The 18,815-nt window shown below is 34.7% G+C and overlaps 1 protein-coding gene across 1 annotated transcript; it reads left to right on the forward strand.

Moving 5' to 3' along the window:
• Nucleotides 1–17: 17 nt before the first annotated feature.
• Nucleotides 18–18,253, forward strand: LOC144453050 (protein CIP2A homolog). Its single transcript, XM_078144323.1, has 20 exons — nucleotides 18–119; nucleotides 301–460; nucleotides 2,102–2,214; nucleotides 3,051–3,145; nucleotides 3,801–3,897; nucleotides 4,687–4,809; nucleotides 6,127–6,272; nucleotides 6,813–6,891; nucleotides 7,414–7,644; nucleotides 8,333–8,489; nucleotides 9,009–9,150; nucleotides 9,835–9,934; nucleotides 11,181–11,299; nucleotides 12,184–12,424; nucleotides 13,456–13,518; nucleotides 14,364–14,474; nucleotides 15,015–15,211; nucleotides 16,095–16,208; nucleotides 16,774–16,996; nucleotides 17,727–18,253. The coding sequence occupies exons 1-20, from the start codon at nucleotides 18–20 to the stop codon at nucleotides 17,868–17,870; spliced, it is 2,757 nt and encodes a 918-aa protein (XP_078000449.1). The 3' UTR covers nucleotides 17,871–18,253.
• The last annotated feature ends 562 nt before the right edge of the window (nucleotides 18,254–18,815 follow it).

The following is an 18,815-nucleotide window of genomic DNA, read 5'->3' on the forward strand; positions in this document are numbered from 1 at the left end:
CTGAATTTGAATTCAACATGGATCCTCATAGCGTTATAAAAGGCGTTGTGTTGGCAACCAACCAATACAGTAATAACACAAATGAAAATAATCTGATAAACTTAGAACGACAGTTAGACGTAAGTAATCAAGTAATACAACAATAACATTGTATAAATCGTAACCGTGGCAACATGAAGGTGTAAGGGAAGATTTCCCCTTCAAGCTCCATAATTGCAATTTACCGTCTAAACTGATCATAAATTTACCATCTAAACTGATCATAAATATCTTATTTCTGGTAATTTTTTTTCCAAACAGGTTCTCACCAATCTAACAGGATCTGGGAAATCTTTGAAGTTCTTTTCACCAAAACAGATCCTTCCAACAGAATGTTTGACATGTCTACTTGATATTCTAAGTGAAGTATCCAATCCTACAGAATTGTTAACAAAGACAATGTCAGTGTTATTTAACTTAGGTAAGTACATGTATAATGACTGTACCATGTACAATCATGGAAGTACACAATGTACAAGTTTGACAATCCAAAGTTTTCTTGTACAGTACATGGACAAGACTTGTTTTTCTTGTGTATCAGAGCATTGATTGAAGTAGACTAGGTCCACTTTGAAAAAGGATTAAACATTACATATGTAGGTATGATAAACAGTTGTCTGACAAAACTATAGAAAAAGTTGTCCCCTGAATGAAAGAATAATCCTTATGGCTCTACATGTACATTGTACTGATGTGATAACACTAATGCAAGAACCTGGGATTGAAACATTGGCCTTTAAGGGCTACATGAGGTCATGTAAATGTATGTTTCAATCGTGAGTCATCACAATAGTGTTACATGTATATTAACAGTGAAGCCATAAGGATTACATACATGTAGGATTATTCTTTTGTTCTGGACCAACATTTCTATAACTGCCAGATAACTTATTCTACATCAAAATATAATCTAATCTGATATTGGACTTTATGAGACAAGACACCCCCTTCTACTTTCATAACCAAAGGTTTTATGATTTTAAGAAGTTGTGTGTACGGTTATTTAAAAAAGGACAATAATTTTGAAGATTCAAACTATTTTTGTTCTCAAGTACTAATGATTAACTTGAGTAACATTCAGGGTTGCCATGCTCTGTTGTCACATAGACCCTACATGTACATGAGGGTCTATGGTTGTCACTGCAAGTTGTACAAATGCTTGGCATTATGCCAAAGCCAAGTCAATTATAAACAGAATTAACAGGGCTTCTTTTGTTGTCCAACAACCACAGTCCATTGCAAGAATGGAATTGTAGAATTCAATTGACTTGTGTCTATTTATTACAAGTTATAAGTACTTTGTCTGTACATACACCCTACACACACACACGCACACACACACACACACAATGTAGAGTCTATGGTTTGTACTACAGTTTAACGCTGGAGATTGCTGCACATTGTAGGAGTAATCTTCGAGGCCTAACTGTCAAACATAGAAGTAACAATATACACTCCTCTGCTTCTACTAGGTCAAGGCTGCGATGGTTGTCCAACAACCTTATCAAGACAGGAATTTAATAACTACATTGTCATTAAGTAGTCATTAGAGAGTTTATTACTTGCACCATAGACAGTGGAGGGGAGATCTCCCTTCCACTGTCTATGCTTGCACATGTCCACATACATGTATATTATAATATTGAGGATATTTTCATCAAATAATTAAAAATATATTCACTAAAAGTTGGTCAATTACTTATAAAACAGACATTGTACATTGTGTCTGTTAATAATGGGCAATATTTATCTGTAGGTAGTGTAGTGGTAAGTTGAAATCTTGAGTGAAAGCTTGGTTTTGAATGTCATCATATTATTACAGCACTAGTTGTAATCAGACAACCACACTACATTCATTGGAAATTGTTAAAATTACTAATAATTAGATATTGTACATGTTAATCAGTGGTTAATATTATCTAAAAGCAGTACAGAAACATGTTGAAATCATGATCGCTATCGAGAGTGCTAATTTGTATGGGGTGTGGGTGCTTTGATTTGGAAACCATTTTCTATTTACATGTATTGCTCATGTCGATCTCTCATATACATGTACATATAGCTGCTGATAATGATATCAAAGATTGCCTGCATACATCTTTCCATGTGATGCCACCAGTTGCCCATATTCTACTACAACATGGTAGATCACCCAGTGACAGAATTGTTTTACAGGTAAGGGATTTCTTAATTTTAAGGACAAAGTATTCCAACACCATTTGCACAGGGCATCTGGGTGCCATCTTGAATGATACTGTGCTCAAAGTACATAAAGAGGACAGTACATTGAAAATCTTTGTGTTTGTTTAGATTTCTATACATACATGTATTGAAGATGGTCCTTAGTACAATTATTGAAACACCATTGCAATTTTGTCATTTTAATTTGCAAAATACTTCATCAAAATATTGTAAATTACTATCCAGTGATTTGGTTACTAAACTGTCATTGGTTGACACACTAGAAGTGATTTAGTTACTATACTGTCATTGGTTGACACACTAGAACTGATTTAGTTACTGTACTGCCATTGGTTGACACGCTAGAAGTGAAGTTTATACCTACATGTATGACATAACTTCAAGATTTGGTTCAATCACAATGTTGTTAAAATGATTATTTCAACACTTTTTTTGTGGGTTGTACCAATACAGGGCTCAACATTAACAGTAATCCCATGTCCAAAGACTCCCAATTCAACCATAATTTGCAGCTGATAGCCCACTCAGGCTACCACTGATTATGTGATGATTTAAAGGATGGAAGAATTACGGACATGAATGTATTTTAACAACACACATTTCCAACAGAATAACTCTTTTTTCAGTTCAGGAATATATACATATCTGTAGGACTATTGGTCACTATCCTTGGGCTACCACTTTCTGAAATGAACCAAAGAAAAAAAAGTTTAATTTAGTTAATTCCAAGTCCAGCAATACAAGTCTGTTGATAAACAAATGTAAATAAATAATCAAATGAAAATGTCTCACTTTATTTTCTTTCACAGAGTGTGCAATTACTGCAGAGGATAACCTACAATAGTAGAGTGTCTTATCCAAGTTCTTATGCAGATGATCTTTTTAAGTTTTTAATGACACATATGTAAGTATCAAATAAACTCTGCAGTCATACTACTACCATCAGGAGAGAATGTTGTGAGGTCACAGATGGGTGTGTATGCATGGTGCCACAGCATATGAATATAGACTTCCCAGTTAGATGTGTATGCAAGTCCTCACTTTGGTGTTCATATGTACATCTTCAGTTGAGTTCAAGTCCTTGACTGGATGTGTATGCAAGTCCTCACTTTGGTGTTCATATGTACATCTCCAGTTGAGTTCAAGTCCTTGACTGAATGTGTATGTGGAAGTCCTCAATTGTATTTTTACATCATGTAGATGTGTGTGTATTACTGTAAGTCCTCAGTTTGATATGTTAGAGTGCACAGTCATGTACATTGTATACTTGTGTGTTATTTCTCAGTTGTATGTCTACAGGGACAAATTGTATGCCTACTGTGTGTACATGTGTAAGCCCTCAGTTGTTGGTGTATACATACAAATGTACATGTGTAAGACCTCAGTTGTTGTACAAATGTACATGTACATGTGTAAGACCTCAGTTGTGGGTGTATTACAGTATACATACAAATATACATGTGTGTATAGATTCTGAGCTCAGAGTACAATTGTGACGTATTGTATGAAGAGTACACTCTTGTACAGTGCTAACCCATGACAATGATATTGTGTTTCAGACAAGGAACAGAAAATGAACTGACATTACCTTGCCTTGGTCTGATGGCTAATTTATGTAAAAACAATGTATCAATACAGGCACACATCAAAACTATGGTAAGTGAAAACCTACATCACATTTGTTTTGGAGTCCATGTTTATAGCTGTTTGTCACCTGTGTGGACTGCTTGAAATTAAATCAATCAATCAAAAAAGTGAATGCACTTAAACTGTTCCGTGTTTACATGTACTTGCATGAAATACCAAACTGTGTTTTGTACTACACATGGCTCTGTCAAATTTAGAAACATTACTTCCTTTATTTTTGTATATGTAGTGCCTTTAGTGATTGAAGAATTTCTTAGTTATATTTGCCTTGAGTGATGGTTAACTCTTTCTTTCTCCATGGACAAGTCCTCCAACATCTTGGCATACATGCACATATGGTATAGCTACCCATTGCAATGCCTCAAATGGTTGGTGTAACTTTCAGTTCATAAAGAATTTTGTACCAAAAGCCAAGATGAGGCTGAATCTGATACATTGTATCTATGTGTGTCATTCTTTGATACATGTATAAATCATTGTTAACTTGCGTGTGTATGTTCTTTCCCGTTTTCCTGAGCTGCAGGGTGATTTTTACCTCTTAGGGGGAAAAAATAAGTTATTAAAACTTGTTTGTGTCATCCTCGTCAAAGGTACTAGTATTCAGTGATGTATCTGTTTTGACTGTCATTCAAATATGATAGCTGTCATATTATATATCCGTTTTAGTTTATGGTTTTCCGAATATTTTTTTGCTAAATGAAATCAATCAATCAATCAATGAATATGATAATAATTAACTTAAGTTGTATAAAATCCATAGTTAAAACTGATTTGCCATAACTTCTTCTGTTTCTGTAGGAAAATGTGAAGTCTTTGTACAAGGCATTGATACAGTATTTATCACATAGCAATCTGACTATGATTGTATTTGCATTGTCTATCATAACCAGTCTTTGTCTGAACGAAGAGCTCGGTGATAAGGTAAGATGGCATCAATATAATACAATGGTGATTCTTTTGTTTTTACACATAGTTAATACCAGATTCTTTTGTTTTTACACATAGTTAATACCAGATTCTTTTGTTTTTACACATAGTTAATACCAGATTCTTTTGTTTTTATACATAGTTAATCCCAGATTCTTTTGTTTTTATACATAGTTAATACCAGATTCTTTTGTTTTTATACATAGTTAATACCAGATTCTTTTGTTTTTGTACATAGTTAATACCAGATTCTTTTGTTTTTATATATAGTTAATACCAGATTCTTTTGTTTTTACACATAGTTGATACCAGATTCTGTTGTTTTTATACATAGTTAATACCAGATTCTTTTGTTTTTATACATAGTTAATACCAGATTCTTTTGTTTTTACACATAGTTAATACCAGATTCTTTTGTTTTTATACATAGTTAATACCAGATTCTTTTGTTTTTACACATAGTTAATACCAGATTCTTTTGTTTTTACACATAGTTAATACCAGATTCTTTTGTTTTTACACATAGTTAATACCAGATTCTTTTGTTTTTATACATAGTTAATACCAGATTCTTTTGTTTTTATACATAGTTAATACCAGATTCTTTTGTTTTTATACATAGTTAATACCAGATTCTTTTGTTTTTATACATAGTTAATACCAGATTCTTTTGTTTTTATACATAGTTGATACCAGATTCTGTTGTTTTTATACATAGTTAATACCAGATTCTTTTGTTTTTATACATAGTTAATACCAGATTCTTTTGTTTTTATACCACATTCTCTAATCAGAGATTCTTTTGTTTTTATACCACATCGTCTAATCATAGGGATTCTTTTGTTTTTATACTGCATTTTCTAATCATAGCGATTCTTTTGTTTTTATACCATTGTCTTATCATAGGGATTCTTTTGTTTTTATACCACATTATCTAATCATACAGATTCTTTTGTTTTTATACCATTGTCTTATCATAGGGATTCTTTTGTTTTTATACACATTGTCTTATCATAAAGATTCTTTTGTTTTTATACACATTATCCAATTTGAGATATTCCTTTGTTTCATATACTGCATTGCCCAATCTCAGATTCCTTTATTTCATGTACACTTCTGCCTAACCTCAGATTCTTTTGTTTTTATATGTGCTGAACCTCGGTATCAAGATACAAGATATTTTTATAAATTCTAGTCTACTTTGTGTCACTGTTTGATATCAAATACTTAGAAGAATTAGAAATGGTGTGCAAATCTTTAAGTTAACTGCATTTTTTGATTAAAATCATATCATCTTTTTTCAAATTGCAGCTATTCCAACCCAAGAATGTAAACCAAACATTTCAGTTGATATTTAATATTTTAATCCAAGGAGAAGACATCACAACACGGAGATATGTTGTAGATTTATTTGTGTTTTTGTTGAAGAGTCCCAAAATACAACAATCTCTACTAGTGTAAGTTTATTGTTCATGTTAAAATACAACAGTCTCTGCACTTACCTTTTAAAAATACAATAATCTGCTCGTTTAAGTTTAGCTTTCGTTTCATGTCTTGTTCTTGTTCTGTGACCTGGAAGTCTTGTGAAGTTTTAACGAACGATAGATTTGGATCAAGCATTGCAGTTGATGGAAACAAACACAGTGTAGAATAGACATAATTACCTACCACACATGATGGATTGGATATGTCAAGTTATGAACTGTATTTTCGTGTTTCTTTATTTGATTAGTGAATTTTCTCCCTCTCTCTCTCTCTCTCTCTCTCTCTCTCTCTCTCTCTCTCTCTCTCTCTCTCTCTCTCTCTCTCTCTCTCTCTCTCTCTCTCTCTCTCTCTCTCTCTCTCTCTCTCTCTCTCTCTCTCTCTCTCTCTCTCTCTCTCTCTCTCTCTCTCTCTCTCTCTCTCTCTCTCTCTCTCTCTCTCTCTCTCTCTCTCTCTCTCTCGCTCTCTCTCTCTCTCTCTCTCTTTTAAATTTATTTTATTTTTTTATTATACAGATTTGAACATCTAAGTGGTGGAATTCAGGAAATATTAAATTTACTGACAAAGAATAGTGAACCTGAAGCAATAGCAAAGGTAAGATTATTACTATTCTTAATAGCTCTTGAATCAAATTTCCCAAACACCCAACCCCCCCACTCCCAGTTGGGAGTGAATTAGTCTGTAAGGTACGTGGTGCCGTGACGGGGCGCCCTCAAACATCGGCCAACCCCTAACACCGGTGAGGGCAAAACGTCACAACGTATCTTACAGTCTAGGAGTGAATGTGTATATTCTCAATGTAGTCTGAAAGGTTCAGTCGTTGGTCCACTGATATAACCACTCACTACCTCATTGAGTACATGTATATTATTACAGGAACGGAAACAATGAGTGGATCATTCAGGTGATCCTCAAGTACAGGATATCAAAAAATCAGAGCCTCTTCCAACAATACAGTTTGTTAATCAACTATTTACTACTCTTTTGTGCGATAGCTGTTTTGTGCTTTTGGCTCATATGACCTCCTTTATTCATTCTATGTATTTCTGTAACCCTCCTCCTCCAGGGATGAATGTAGATATGTTTCATTGCTATTTGCTCTGTTTGTATTTTCAGATCTTTGAGTTACTACTAGCATTTTGTTCATCCAATGGAATCCGATGTACTGTATGTCAAACATTGATGTCATCACCAACACTTCAAAGTACAGAGTCTCTACATCAACAGAGTATACAGCCTGGAATTACTGAACCATTCTATGCTGTTTTGCACTGGGCTAGCCAGTCCTATAACACACACAGTGCAGCACCCCTAGTTGCGTTAGATTTCTTGAAGGAAATCTATGAGGTAAGTGCTCAGGAGTGTCAATTAACCTAATCATGATTGGTTTAAAAAAATGTCCTGTTCTTTGATTCCTTCAGTAATCTATTTGCATGTTACATTAGAATGCTACCTCTGTCCCCAGACCACTAAAAGTTGGTCTTAGCTTTGTCGTAGTCTAGCTACTAGACCCCTTGGCTATCTGTTTACTCTAAAGGTGACTGATGGTCGGTCACCAATGAGGGTGCTATCCTACAATGTACACACAGACATTTCAGTTTTTATCGGCAACTCCCCCAAGGTGCAGAGCCAAGGTTTTACTACAAGACTACCTTTGCCATGTCTCTTCCAGGAACTTCAAAAAGAATGTCTTGTGTGAGAGTGACATTTGTTATGCTATCTCTATGCTGTCAACATAATATATGTATATATCCCTTGTGTCAATCATTTATCATATGTCAATATAATACATGTGTTTATCCCTCATGTACATATACATGTACTCTTTCTTTCTGTATCCACACTGTATCTCATATGTCTACCTGCCCTCTTATATGTCTAGCTGTAGCCTCATGCTCTGAGGCCTTTGTAGCCTCATGCTCTGCTCTGAGGCTATGTAGCCTCATGCTCATAGGCTGTGTAGCCTCATGCTGTGAGGCTCTGTAGCCTCATAGAACATTGCCATATCTTTGACTATCTGTTTTTCACTATGTAGGAAATGTTGGACTCTGGTTTGACAACCCAGTTGTCACCAAGAACAGACCTATCATTACCAATATTAACTGAACAACTAGTAACACCTACAGGTTGTGATGACAGAGCTATCAAACATCACTGTCTGAAACTAGTCAAATCTATTGATGTACTGCAAGATATCCTTTACTAGTGTTTGCTGACAGTTTAAACTGAATATTTCAGTTAGCACATTCATGATAAACCCCACATTAAAGGGTAACACCACTCCAGGAAGTAAAGGTATTTTCATAAACTTAGGGTGCTGGCAAGTCATTTCATGATTTGAGAGATCACATAAGTTTTGTGCAATTGCCAATAACACTATATTGAAATTATTGTTCATCTCCGTTGATCTCACAGTAGTTCACTATTGCTTCTTGGGACTCAGCAAACATGCATATATATCAGATGAACAATGCCTATTCATTACATTATCTGCAGGTTGTTGGTCATGTATAGGCATCAGATGAACAATGCCTATTCATGACTTTACCTGCAGGTTATTGGTCATGAATATGCATTAGACGAACACTATCAATGGCACTAATACCTCACCAGTAAGTTGACTACCTGGGTGTCTAAGATTGGAAGTAGTCTGAATCAATGTTGTAAACTATTTTGTAAGCTGAGAAGTGTTTTTCTTTAACTGTACATACTGCTTGCTAGTGATGAAATGTTACGCTGTACTGTATCCCAGTCCTTTGATGTTAAGATGTGTGTTGGTATACTAGAACACCAACTCAACCATAACAATGTTGGTATTACCATGGGCAAGTCTCACACAGTCTCAGAGTGGAGGTAAGAAATAACATCCTAATAGCATTGGTACTATGGGCAGTTCTCATAGTCTCCTGTGTTCAGCCCATATACTGTAAACCAGGGAGTTTTTTGTTGAAGACTTACTTTCACTTATTTTGCTGGAAAACAAAAAATGCAAAAATAAGTAGTGACTAAAATGGCTTCTTGTACATGAACACAATGTACTAATCTGGTAATTAGTAAAAATAAGTAGTGACTAAAATGTCTTCTAAGTTCTAGTACATGAACACAATGTACTAATCTGGTAATTTGTAAAAATTAGTCTTTCAGAGCTAGCTGTAGACAATCAAATTGCAAAATTTTGTGGTGATGACCATATTATGTACATGTGAGTTTACAGTTCAGTTTATCTCTAGTGTTCAATAAGTATTTATATAATAGAATAGAAATTTCTACTTGATTCCATTTCACAAGTATAATGAAATAAAGATATATATTTGGTATCTGTAAATTGAGCGAGTACAGAGCTATCAGAGCTTTTCCATTTACAATAGTTTACTGTCGGGTGATTCCATTCGTAGTTCACCCAACTATTACATAAATACCATTACACTGATGACGTCCAAGTGATTCAGACAAAAGCTCCGTACTTTCTTAATTTACAGATTTCAATTAGGTATCTTTATTTCATTATAAGTATATATATACCTTTCTTGTTTTTAGCAATGCGGGAGTGGATGTAGTACTTCATATGTTAGAGTTGATGTCTTCTATACAATGTGATGTACCTGAACTAGAAAAACACATACAAATGACATTACAGGTAAAATATACAAATGCCTTTTTAACTTTTTTAATAACCTGGGTGAAAAATAGAAAACAAACATATATTTGGGTATACTTTTCACAGTGTTATTCTTGAAATTAATTAGATATTATTAGCCAATATTTTCTTACTACTCATCTAGCAACTTGTAGTGACAACCCTTTGGTCAGGAGTAAAGATATTGGAGAATAACATAATTATACTAGTACCACTAATGTCAAAGAAAAATTGACGAAAGTAATGGCAATTTAGAACGTTTTGACTCATATTTCAAACACAGCAGAACCAGTGACCTAGACACATGATGTCATGACGTAGAACAACCAGGGTATAAATTCCATATTTTTGGCTTAAGCATGATATAAAACCACCTTGTCACTATGACAGTAAGAGTTATGTCAAAACTAACTGTTGATTTGTCAAACAACTTTTTTGCCATATGGATGACAAATGTGTATTTATTTTGGATTTTTAATTCATAAAACAACTGTTTTTACACTGTTTTACAAAAAAGTGAAACAACATTTACTAAATCCCTGTTGGTATCTCAAAAAAATTGCAAAACATTAAAAAGTGTTTTGTATGCACAATATCAAACTTTTTACACACTTTTTAATTTTTTGTAATTTATTGAGTTACAAACATAGATTTGGTTGATGGTGTTTCACATTGTTTTTTTTTTCAAGTAGGTAAACATGATATAATAGAGTCCAAAATAAAATAAATACCCATTGTGTCATCTTATGTGTCCACTTTAATACATTTGCTGTTCCAAGAATGTTCATGGCCTCCAAAAACTTTTTTTTTGACTCTGTGAGTAGAAATTTTCATGTGACATTTGCTGTTAGGCCTAAAAATAATTGTTTGATTCTGGTTTCCCAACCCCACCTAGTTTTTCACTGCCAACCCTAAACTTTTTTTTAGAGAAAAGAGGTAATAAAATTGCAAAAATTGTGTGAAGTTTTGCGAGGAATAGTGGAGAAAACAAAAACTGACATTATCTTAAAAAGACAATATAAAACTGTTCTTCCAATCTGTACTGGCTGTACATCTGATGGAAAGAAACCAATAACACAGAGACCATTTGGAAAACAACGGAAAACATAACTACCTGAACTAAACACTCACATATGAAAAGAAAATCCCCAAAAAATCGTAATCAGAACCACACAAATTTTGTTAGGCCTTATTAGAAAGTTTGACCGAAAAATTTGGACTGATTGTGTCAATTTGATTTATACAGGATCCAAGACTGATTCCTTTCCTAGCCTATGCTTTGACCTCTGACACTAGAGACAAAGTTCAGACTGCATTGCACTTAGTCAGCATTGCTGCTAAGTTACCAGACTTCTCAGTTATTGTGTAAGTATTTTTTGAATTAATATGTACATTATAATCTTCAAATCTCTACCCATATTTTCTGATGTTATCAAGTTCACAGAATTTGGTATAGTACTACTGGTTTAAAGGCAAAGCTGGCAACCACAGTGTGATTGTCATTAGCACCTTGACATCCTACCATATAGCCTTCAGTGATTGGCTTAGATCACATCAAGTTGTATGGACTAATTGATCCATAGTGACTTTAGTTTGCATATATGGGGCACTAGTCACGTTCTGTTTTCCCTAGGGCATATTCAAATGCATGAAAGTTTTATCAGTGATTTGCTTTGACTATAAAAAGAAAGTGTGTGTGAGAATGTGATGTGTTATAAACACTTATTGCCTGGTCATATTTGGGCACTAGTAAATATCATAATTATTACCCCTCATGCTGTTATGAATCAACTATTTCCCTTGGCTTTCAGTCTCAGGAAATACAAGCTACATAACAGCCCTCATGGTAATAGATATCTACTGATGCCCTCATAGCCAGACAGTCAGTGTATAATGTACACACATACCCCATATACATGTATATATATGCATGTAGTCCCCACACATCACTCACATAATAATAGTGATTCTATGGGTCTACTTCCTATTATGCATGTAGTCCCCACACATCACTCACATAATAATAGTGATTCTATGGGTCTACTTCCTATTATGCATGTAGTCCCCACACATCACTCACATAATAATAGTGATTCTATGGGTCTACTTCCTATCATGCATGTAGTCCCCACACATCACTCACATAATAATAGTGATTCTATGGGTCTACTTCCTTTATTTCAATATGAGATTTATTTTTGTTTGATTTCCTTCTTCTGTTTCAACAACTTGTGTTGTTGTTTTTCCAGACTGGGTGACTCCATCGCTGCTAACAATGCCAGTAAAGTGATAGAGATAGAATCATTGAAGAAACCACTCAATATTGATCACAGTCCATCAATATCACCATCCAGATATAGCCATGCTGTCAAACAACTTAACTTTGAGACAAAGTCAATGCCAGTTAAAGAGAATGGTATCCATAGCAACCCAGGCCCTACAGACAGCAGTGTACAGTCTTTGATTGACAGAATGCAAACAGATTTAGAGGTATTGATCAGTTATCACTCTCTCTCTCTCTCTCTCTCTCTCTCTCTCTCTCTCTCTCTCTCTCTCTCTCTCTCTCTCTCTCTCTCTCTCTCTCTCTCTCTCTCACACAAATACACACACACACACACACACGTGTACATTGCACAATATATGTGTGGCTGTATGACATTCAGGTTGAGTATCTGAACCCATTCAATTCTAATTCTAGCCAGATACTAGTCTAGACAGTCAGTGATTCTTGAACCATACTGTAATTCCTAGCTATAGCTTTCATATCATATTATAATTAGCATAAATATATCATTACAATTTGTTTTTCAATATGAATAATTCATATCATATGCAGGTGAAAACTGACCTCACCAGTAGCACACATGACATAACATGGTAATGTATGTAGACAGGCTAAAAATACTCTCTTAAGTACATTTTACTAAGTCTTTGGAAACCCAGACAGCAAGATAGAAGAGATGCATGGTAAAAATTATGCTATTCTTTTCCTTCCCCCAAAAATGGTAACTGTGGTGATAGAGGAGGCAAATGTCGTAAAACTTTATTACTGTACATTTACATGTAGTTTGTATTTTCAAGCTTCATACAACCTACCAGGGTTAGAGTTGAACTTCTACACTTGGTAATCAGATATAGCCAAGTGAACTGTCTCAGCTACAATTTTCTATTGATTTCCAATTGGTCTAAACAGACTACCATCTCATAAATTTGGTAGTCTAGATACAATATTTGTGATTTACATGTCCGTGACTACTGGTAATTTGGTAGTCTAGATACAGTATTTAGTAGTCTGTGTGTCCTGGACTACTGCTAATTTGGTAGTCTAGATACAATAGTTAGTGATGTATGTGTCCGTGATTACTGGTACTGCTAATTTGGTTGTCTAGAACAATAGTTAGTGATTTAAGTGCCCGTGATTACTGGTAATATCTAGCCCTGCCTACAGTATCAGTGTTTAGCTTTGTTAATTTCTTGCCATCTTGCCACAAGTGACAAATTGTATTTTGTTTTATTTCCAGATTAAGGATATGAAAGCCTCTGAAATCATGGATGTATATGAACACAAGTTGGCATCATTAGCCGTGAGTATCAAAAATTGTTTTATCAATTAAAAATCCAAAATAAATTCCCAAACTTCATCCATATGGCCACTTTGAGGACTTGCGACCCTTCCTATAGACACTAGTTGACCAGGTCTAGGTTGTGGATGTGTTAACAGCTGGTTGTTGTTAGCACCCTGACATCTAGTCTAGCTGCTAGACCTCAGGCTTTCTTCTCAACATTCTGTTTCTGAAGGTGGCACACAATCAAGGCTGAATGTGGGCTGTCGCCTTACATTGTAACGAGTGACCTTCGGTCGCCTTGACAATGAGCAGAATAGTCCGAGGGGTCTAGCAACAAGACTACTTGACATCCCAAATCTTGAATAATTATGAGTAATGAATAAGAAGGACTTTCCAGTATGAGTAACAACCAAGCCCCAGTCCAGTTATGTTTTGTCCAAAATTACATATACCATGTATAAATTAAATATCAACTTTCTGTATTAACAACACACACATTGCCAAAACATCCACATGTCCACACATACTAAATTTATTACCAAAGTCACCAGCTGCTCATTGTTGTCATGGATTTTCATAGAGGAATCGTTGCATTGTTCACTGTACGCATTCAAGTTTGACAATAACCCCCATGAAGTTAAGGAGCCTTTTATACCTCTATCTTGCCTTTAAGAGGCAACTTTTCATATCTTTTGAAGGTCAGTGGAATAACATTTTCACCTCAGTAGGTCACTAAAATTACTTGAAGTATCAAGAGGGCTTATTTGCATCATGGTACTGTGTTCAGTAAAAGTCCTTCATATTATGTTCTCCACCTATTGGACAGTATTATCAATAGTTTGACTTTCTTTTTTCAAACTTAGACCAAAGAGAGTCATCTTCAGGATCTGCTAGAAGCCAAGGCCATGGCTTTATCCCAAGCAGACAGACTTATATCTCAATACAGATGCAGACGTGCACAGTCAGAGGCAGAGGTTAGTTAGTATTATGTGGTTAAAATACAGACTTATAGCTCAATATATGGTAGATAATATATTATACATTTACTATTGCCAGTGTCTGTTTGTTTGTGTGTGTCTGAGTGAGTGAGTGCGTGTCTGTGTGTGTGTATGTATGTGAGTGTCTGTGTGTTTGTATGTGTTTGTGTGTACGTGTGTATGTGCATGTATGTGTGTGTATGTGTGTGTGGCTGAGTGAGTGTCTGTATCTGTCTGTGTGAGTGTCTGTGTGTCTGAGTCTGGGTATGTGCATGTGTCTGTCTGTGTGAGTGTCTGTGTTTGTGTTTGAGTGTCTGTGTGTATGTGAGTGTCTGCGTGTGAGTCTGTGTGTGAGTGTCTGTGCATGAGTGTCTGTATGTGTAAGTGAGATTGAGTGAGAGTGAGAGAAAGACAGACTGTCTAAATATAAAAACTTTATTTTAATATACTGATTATAAGCCTGAGTTGAGATTCTTTCTTTGAGTTATTGATCCATGTCGGAAAGTCAACAACATTTCTTTAATTGACTGATTACAGGCCAGAAAATTAAGATCCCTTCTACAAGATGCTGAGAAACGAAACGAGGAGTATAGTGAGAAATTAAACAATACCAGAATAGAACACGACAGGACAGTTGCTGAGATGGAACAGTTGATTGCACATAATCAGAACCTACAGGTTATTGCAAAGGACCATGATCAACTAACAGTACAACATCAAGAACAAACTAAAAGGTTAGCAATCATATCAGGGGGTCACACTCCTAGAAAGTCATAGTATAGATCTATATAATGTTCTCAATCATAGTCAAAGACACAAATTCATGAAAATGTAAAAACAAAATAAAACATAGAAACAAGCAAATAAACAAAAAAGAAGAGAAAGAATAATGGCTATACAATGTATATGGTGATATAATGTATAAGATGTTAGAGTAAATGTCATTTTCTACCACTTCAAGGCAATGATAACTGTATGTTTGCTATAGAAAGCCCCATTTGTCCCCTGTTTATGACGCGTCTTCAGTGACGCTGACATCCAAAATATTGTGTCCCCAGTGTCAAATATGGCATCAAATACACACAAGACATCTGTTTCATATCGGATATATTGCATCTCAAAGTTTTACATACATTAATAATTCATAAACAGAATGTGTGTGCTATATGACAGATATTATATTTGGACTGAAAAAAAACATTTGTCAATTGATAAGTCACTAATATATATGTTATCATAAATTATTTCAAACATTCTTCTCTCATGGTTTGAAAGTCACCATCAACTTCAACTGATAACAGTTGGTTACAGAGTCGTTTGTGATTGTACTTTCTTGAGTCATTGTTATTCTACGTATAATAACAAACTTTTTACACGTTTTTTAGCTTTTTTGCAATTTATTGAGTTACAAACACAAACTTAGCCAATGTTGTTTCACATTGATTGTTCAAGTAAGAAGCCATGATAAAATTGTAATTAAAAGGACAAAATAATTTTATGATTTATGTTGAATTACTTAATGACAGGTTGGAAACATTAGAACACAAACTGAAGTCATCGCCCACATCAATGATATGACCACTTTAATTTTATGATTTATGTGTATTTACTTAACAGGTTGGAAACATTAGAACGCAAACTGAAGTCCAAGGAAGAAGATAACCAATCTCTGCAGGAACTCTATGACATGTTACAAAAACACAATGAGACATTAGCCAATCAACATGAAGTGTAAGTTATTTATTTTTATGTTCTAAATAGCTGTTTGGTCTGAAAATTACATGTACAAAATTGGTCTCAGATTGAGAATCAGATTCACATTCTGATTGAGAATCAGATTCACATTCACATTCTGATTGAGAATCAGATTCACATTCTGATTCACATTGAACTAGTCTCCTTTTTAGTCTCAGCTTCAGCTTCATATACAGTAGATGTAGTTTCATATATGAAAAATAACGACATCCAACAAAAGCAGTCAAACAGGAAATAATACCATTGAAGCTATAGAATATGTTCCCCTTCACACCCACTTGACAGGAGAGTGGATGTCTAAGATCCTGTATGAAAAAATTATCTGAAAATAGATATAAAAGTTGGTCATCAAGACATTTTTAGTATGTCAAAGTTCAGCTGATGTATGTTTGTTGGTAGGTACTTCTTCCAATGATGTATGTTTGTTGGTAGGTACTACTTCCAATGATGTATCTGTAATGGGCTGTTTAGAACAAGAGCTACATACAAGTTCAACTTACATTTTAATTTAGTTAATGTTTTTCTGGTTGTGTTTTAACAGAGCAACAGAAAGGTTGACAAAATTAGACGAAGAAAGAAAGAACTTAACAAAAATACTAAAGGAACGAGAAAAGAGATGCACAGAGTTGAAAGAGAAAACTGATAAACAAGACAAGGAGATTCGCAAACTACAAAGAGAATGTGAAAACTCAGATTCTGCCGTAGAGAAACTCAGAGAAGATTTGAGTAAAAGTGAAAATGAGAAGAAAGAGTATAAACAACAGGTAAGAAAAACTTAGACGCTATAATTTGTGATTTTGGAGTTTCTGTTTATTTTGACTTCTTTAGTAACATACGGTAGCTTGTCTTGACAGTGGATAGAAATGTACATACTGTTTGTTATTTCTAATTCAGACAACAGTGTTGGAATACACAGTCAGCACAGTAAACAGGCTACTGACATCCATGCACCACCAATTTCTGTTCTGGTATACATCTCCATAAAACCCTACTATCGTTTCTTTTTTTTCTTTCTTTTTTTTATGAATGTTTTATTTTTAGAGAGACAATTGACAGCAACACAAAAATGATACATGGAACTATTTGGAACATCCAAAACAATTAGAAAATAAATATAGTTCCACTTACAGTGCAGAGGTCGAGAAGAAAATACATTCAAACTTCAAAGTTGTCCCATTTCGCACAAAACTTTGGACAACAGTCTTTTCTTTTGGCAATACGGCATTCAATCTTTTTTGCTAGTTTTACATTTACTTTCACAATATGATGTGGTTCAACAGGTGTGAAAAGGAAATGTCGCCTAAGAGAATCTGTTTAGCTGACAAGAGCAATGCTCCACAGTAGCAAAAGAGTGTTTCAGATAATAGTAGTACATTCACATTTCACAAATAAATGAATAAGGGTTTGTCAGCTAGGTTGCAAAAAGTACAACTACTATCATTTCACTCTGACTAAGTTTTTTTGCTGAGTCTCATTTTTACTTTCTTTGTCCAGGTTACCATGTGGGAAAAAGAAACCAAAGAGAAAGACACAGTCATACACAAACTAAGGAATGAACTGGAGAAACAGACACAGATTGCTAAGATGATTCACAGTCTAACCAGTGGAAATGTACCTCAAAGTAATGTCAAACTGTAGTCAAGGAATATCATTGGAAATGTATCTGAAAGTCTTTCAAACTGTAGTCGGGGAATACCAGTGGAAATGTATCTGAAAGTAATGTCAAACTGTAGTCGGGGAATACCAGTGGAAATGTACCTGAAAGTAATGTCAAACTGTATTCAGGGAATACCAGTGGAAATGTATCTGAAAGTAATGTCAAACTGTAGTCGAGGAATACCAGTGGAAATGTATCTGAAAGTCATTCAAACTGTAGTCGGGGAATACCAGTGGAAATGTATCTGAAAGTAATGTCAAACTGTAGTAGAGGACAAATAGACCAAGATATATGTGAACACCAAAGAACACTGTATGTGTCAGACATTGGAAATAAAACCATTGCAACAGTTGTCTAGGAATGCTGCTGATCAGAACATTGTTTTTGCAGTGGACAATTATAATTGACTTTGTAAGTGGACAATGCTGAAAAGTCTTCTCCTTATCACACTATCAAATTGTTGTATATTGATACCAAAAAATAATAACGGGTGCCTCAGATGTCAATTGATGTGATGCTTTTATCACTTTGTTTATGTCTGTGAAAGTGAGTCATATTTTCATATTACCCATCATTCTGTTATATATGACTACTTTCACAGACCTAAACTGATGAAAGCATCATTATGTATTAGTTCAAGAAATAAACTCAGTCCAACTACGACAATTGAAGTTAAAAGAAGTGGGTGGGAGTACATCTAAATGTTGGCAAAGTGTGAGGTAGAAATTAAAGATGTCTCGACCAGTCACTATAATCTTCTGATGGTCTTTATTAAAACCGACGTTTCGGCAATGCAACAGGGTAAAACTTGAATGGTATATTCAGTTTACTATCCAGGATTATGTTTGAGTTTTACCCTGAAGAAGGCAACTGTTGTATTGCCGAAACGTCGGTTTTAATACAAATCATCAGAAGATTATAGTGAC

This window comes from Glandiceps talaboti, chromosome 23, assembly GCF_964340395.1.
Source record: "Glandiceps talaboti chromosome 23, keGlaTala1.1, whole genome shotgun sequence".
NCBI lineage: Eukaryota > Metazoa > Hemichordata > Enteropneusta > Spengelidae > Glandiceps > Glandiceps talaboti.